General features: G+C 48.0%; 1 protein-coding gene across 1 annotated transcript in view; it reads left to right on the forward strand.

Annotated features, from left to right (window-relative positions):
- The window catches only part of LOC100741466 (homeobox protein Hox-B1-like), a 45,825-nt gene extending 41,908 nt beyond the window's left edge, over window positions 1-3,917 (forward strand). Inside the window, exon 4 of the mRNA XM_024367940.2 lies at window positions 3,529-3,917. Coding sequence (XP_024223708.1) covers window positions 3,529-3,896 — 368 coding nt within the window. The 3' untranslated portion in view covers window positions 3,897-3,917. The remainder of the gene's footprint in view (window positions 1-3,528) is intronic.
- The last annotated feature ends 1,428 nt before the right edge of the window (window positions 3,918-5,345 follow it).

A 5,345-nucleotide genomic window follows, 5' to 3' on the forward strand; every position in this document is an offset into this window, starting at 1 on the left:
GGAAGCGACGAGGGTCGCCCGACGCCTCGTCGATCCTTTTCTTATCAGCCAACGCCGCTTCTTTTGCTCCTTTTCTCATGGTCCTGATAGGCGACGAAACGAAATTATAAATTACGGCATTCCACGAAATGAATTGAAATTCTCGGAATTTGAACTCGCGCTATCGAATTAGGATCGATAGATTAAGAAACAGAGCGTAATCGGTAAAAATACAAATGTATAGAATACGCGCAATGCATATCATCGCTGACACGATCGAAGAAGTGGAGTACGAGTCCGCGCAAAATTTTGTCTTTAGCTCTCTGTAAAGAGGGATGATGCAGAAGCGAGAAGAGGGTGCTGACGAAATGCAAAGTACCACGTAATGACAAAGAAAGGTGAGAAAATATACGGGACGGGGAGACGAGGCGAATCATGGAGAAGCAGCAGCAACAGCAGCAGCAACGGCAACAACAATAACGGCAAGACGCAGAGAAAGAGAAGCATTGCGAAAGGACGAAGCGGCGAATTCGTGAACATCAAACGAATTAAATCTCCGCGGCGAGTCAACCGCAGAAACTAATATCTCTGCGAGCTCTCTCGTTTCTTCCGTTCTCCGTCGCTTCTCCGTTGCTTCGCCGTCGCTTCTCCGTCGCTTCTCTTTCCTCGACCATCGCCTGCCATCGTTGTATTTCTGGATTCTGCTTCGAGAGATTCGAGCCCCGCGCAACAGACAAAGTGCAGGACGACGGGACGACAAAATTATCGTGTACTTTTCTCGCTCGAAACTCGGCGTATCCGAAAAGAAAAACCGTGCTCGCGTACGTCACGTTCGGATGGCGGATACCGAGAAAGGGGAAAACGAAGCGAGGGTAGAATAGAAGAAAAAAAGATTGCTTCTAAATGGAAAACGACGACGGCAACGACAACGACAAGAAGCGACTCGTAAACCGAGGCAAAACGTTAATCTTTACGATGGATGCGGAGCATTTTTGCGGCAGCTTCTCCTTAAACAGCCGTCAGATGATAAAGTAGCGGCGAGACGATGTAATTTTCGAGGTAAACGAGCTGGTACGAGCGTAATTAGCACTGCCACTTGTAGCGAGCCAGCGCGTTAGACGCTTACAATTAGACAATTCCTTGGATTGTAAGGGAAGAGTTCTCTGAGCAATAAAAAAGAAGGAAAAAAAGAGGGCGCAAGAAACGGACTCGATCACCGGAGGCATTAAAACGGTGAATCTGCATGCTTTACGGCGATGTAATAACACTTTCGGTGAACGCTAAACGCTCTGCTATCCTACTGGTAATTAAGTAGTTTCCGGGTGTGGTTTAGAAAAGTAGTCGAACGTGTCCACCGTGCCGGAGGAAAAACAAGCGCGGATAAAACCGAGAAAAGCGGATAGAAAAGCGCTTCTTCTTGCGCGCTTGGAGGGGAACCGTTACGAAAGCAGTTTCCGTCGGTAATAGACATCGTAATAGATATTATCTTGGTCGATAGGTGCCGATAACTCGGCGCGGATACGTGGCGGCGAAAGTCCACAGAGATGCTCGACCGAATCGCGAACGCGTGGCGATCGAGAGCCGTGAGAGCCGACGCCATTAACTCGATAATTTACAATTAAAGGATCGAAACCGCGTTCTTAAGCGGAATATACCGTCCGCTTCCTCGGCCGGTTGTCAACGTTCGTTCGTTCGAATTACACGTTTCGCGAAACGTATCTTTCGTCCCGAGACGCGATTTATACGCAATTACTTTGGATTAAACGAATCAGAGACAGTTCTGTTAAAATCTTCTTCTCAAAAACAAAATACGCCTCCGATGGATCACCGATTTGTTAACGTAATTCGTCGCGTCTATAAATCGACAGACGAACGATTAGATACAGAATTTTCTCTGCTTACGAAAATTTGTTCGATCGGCCGAGAAATCAATGCACGAGAGTTAAGGGGTGAAGATATGACGCGTTTGAAACGACGGCGAAAGAGTGACGGAAGGTTGCATCCTTGAGGCGAACGCTTACGAAGCAAGGCCGATCGCTGATCGGCGAGGTAGTTTTCAAGCTGGACTGTACGGTCGGGTTGCGCAGGTGTGACCGATGGCGGCGTTCTTTGATCCTGTAGAGACTCCGCGGCTACCTTGTCCACGACTCATCGGCCGCCTCTCTTTTTCGTCGCTCGGTTCGATTATTTCCTAATGGCTAACGCCATCGCGAAAACGGCCGTCGCTAATCTCGCCACCGTTTCCCGCCGCGTTCGGCTTCCTGTGTACCCTCCTTGAGGGATCGCCGAAATGGATGGAAAAAATTGCGAGCGTGTCGCTAAAAACGAGCGCGCGATGAACTGTTCAAACGACTTTATCGTTTAGGAAAGTACAGCTCGATTCAAAGTGGACGGCATGTGGACGTTGACCGTCGGCGGTATCGCGACGCTTACAAACGGCGTTTGCCCGACGACGAAGTCAGCCGCGGATGGATTCTCGATTTTCCGTTTCTAAATCGACGCCAATTTCGAAACGGTAGATACGAGAGAAAGGCTACGGCAGAAATATCGATAGCGAATCTCTGTAATTCTGAAAGCAACTCTATAGCTCGAACGCTCGAACAATTATCGTATTAACCGCGCATTTCGGTTTGTATCGTCCGCGTCCGTCAAATTGGGATCGTTTCGTCGAGGGTACCACGGCCGAAAGCAACGAAAATTCCAACATCCGGTGGACGAGAAGCTCCGCTGGAATCCCGTCCTCTGAACACCGTGACGAATAGGTAATACGATTTTTATGGAGAGATCCCTACCACCGCACGAAAATGCATCTGATTTGTGGCCGTGGAAGCTGAGTGGAGCAACGCCGTGCGGCAGAAGGGACCCTGTTCTAGGTGCCGGGCATTCAAACACGCCCGACCATGTCCGATTCGTTTTGCATTTCTCCTCTAGCCGTCTCGTTCGGAGATTAAGAAATTTCGATATTAGAAAGAGGACTAGAAAGAATCGACCCTCGAATTTCAGGACGTATTTCTTTTGTGCTGGGTGGCTTCGTATACCGGGATGTTCCGTTTCCAACACTCCGAATTCGTGCATCTTAAAACGCGAAATTTCAGACCTTTCGAAGCGTTGGAAACGATTACTGTACGCGTACGTGTCGTACGGTCGAAGAGACTCGTACGATGTTTCTAACTCGATATTTTCTATTAGGCGAAAGAATTTTTTGATCGTAGTCGACGCGATGACTACCCACATCTGTTGCTAACGATATGGAATAGAAATCATTAACGTCCTCGATTCGATGGGATTCGCCGACAAGAAGTCACGCATGCCTCGAATCGATTGGTTCTACCTTATTTCTCCGCGCACACGTTTCCGCAATCACGTTTCTTTACCTTGAGCCGCCGGACGAGAAACGTGGGAACGATCACGTGACACGTAATCACAACTCGTTGGTACTTGAAACTCTTATCAACGGGAATCGATTCTATTAACGCGACGAACGCGTCGAACCCGTTGCGACAACGAACACGTCTCGTCTAACCATCTGTCGAACCGTATTTGTTGCAGAGCAAGCGAACCACCTAAACCTGTTCAACAACCGGCAGCAGCCGAAGAAGAAGCGCAAGAGTCGAACGGCGTTCACCAATCAGCAGATCTTCGAATTGGAGAAACGATTCCTGTACCAGAAGTACTTGAGCCCGGCCGACAGAGACGAGATCGCCACGCAGTTGGGTTTGAGCAACGCTCAGGTAATCACGTGGTTCCAGAACAGACGGGCGAAGTTGAAGAGGGACATGGAGGAACTGAAGAAGGACGTGCAGACGGTGAACCCGCTGCTGGTCGCGCAACATCACAAGACGTTCTTGGAGAACGTGCAGGATCTTGGGATCTTGAAGAAACGACCTCTGCCGAGCAGTATGGACGAGAAGTCGTAGGGAACGAGACGCCTCGATGCTCGTCGTTGAGGAAAAACCGCGATTTCTCGCAACTGGAGGCTCGTCAAGGCAGCCGTCTGCCGAGAGTAATCGAGAAAGATAATCGAACGATCGTTGGAAACGTTCCCTGTGTTTGCCTAACACGACCTGTGGGAGGCTACGCGAAGGTCGAGTCGGATCTTCTTTTCTACGTGCATCGACTCGACAGGGTTACGAGTAGGACTCTCGCAGTTTAGTATCTACTTGGTAGGAGAGAGCACGAGGAAAATACGGAGTCGATCGAGATCATCGTATGGATCGACCGTGATCGTCGCGACAGCGTGACTTTCGGGTGTATCGTAATCGATGCGTAGGGACGGAAGGACAAGGCATAGTACAAAGAAAGCGTCTTCTTCGGCAACGTATCGCGGAGAACGGACGAAGACGAAGCCGTTTCGGCGAGATTGTATAGGAAGATATTGTTGGATATTGTTGGAAGAAATGGGATTTATTCGCGGAGATAAGGTCGTCCGCGACGTTTCTTCGTCGTGAAGATGTACAAAGACTGAATAGAGTCTGCAAAAGTCTGCAACGGTCCGACAAGACGGATAATAGGCGTCGTTGGTGACCCGGTCCAAAACGATCGTGTCGACGTGTCAAGATGGGGACATCGAATGGACGACCCTTTCGGAGGTAGCGACTCGTCGATCGCTGTAAAATGTTTTGTAAATTAAAGACTGCCAAATATTCACAGCCAAGCCCCGTCGAGAACCCGTCGATGAAACCGGACGATGTTTTCCGTGTTACAGTCGCGATCGGACCACCCTATTTCATCGGGTGTTTTACGTGGATTCTTATCGCAAAGGGCTAGAAGGGAGGCGCGCAAGCAAAGTGTAATCCACGTTACACGAAAGAGAGTAAAGTACGTATCCTGTACGAAACGTCGAACGAATGTCACATTTCCTTTAACGAATATCTAGGACGAATTGCTGCGACCGTTCTGCGGACACCTGTACCATATTGTATTTATTTGCGGAAAAGCGAAAGAAGATAATCGTGGTGAATAAAAAAAAAAAAAGCCAAAAGAAATCCGGAGGAAGCATCGGCGATTTACGTAAGTTATTAAGTAATTATTATAGCGTATAAATTATAAAAGAGAGCCGTTCAGTCGTGAAGTGCTCGTCGTTGTACATAAGCTATATATATTATATATACATCGTTCATCCCTCTCCCCGCCCTCCCCCTCCGATAATATTACGCATAAACGAGATAGATTTGTCGAGCATGATTAGAATAAACGAAAAGGGAGACAACAGGACAAACGAATATAAATAAATAGATAAATAAATAAATGGAAAGAGATTTATAAACGATAGATGGGATACTGCAATATACCTGGTCAACAGTTTAATTAGTGAGCTTTATGATCGCGTAAGATGTAAATCCGTATCGCGCTTGATGGTCTGCGAG

This window comes from Bombus impatiens, unplaced genomic scaffold, assembly GCF_000188095.3.
Source record: "Bombus impatiens unplaced genomic scaffold, BIMP_2.2 scf_0377, whole genome shotgun sequence".
Taxonomy (NCBI): domain Eukaryota; kingdom Metazoa; phylum Arthropoda; class Insecta; order Hymenoptera; family Apidae; genus Bombus; species Bombus impatiens.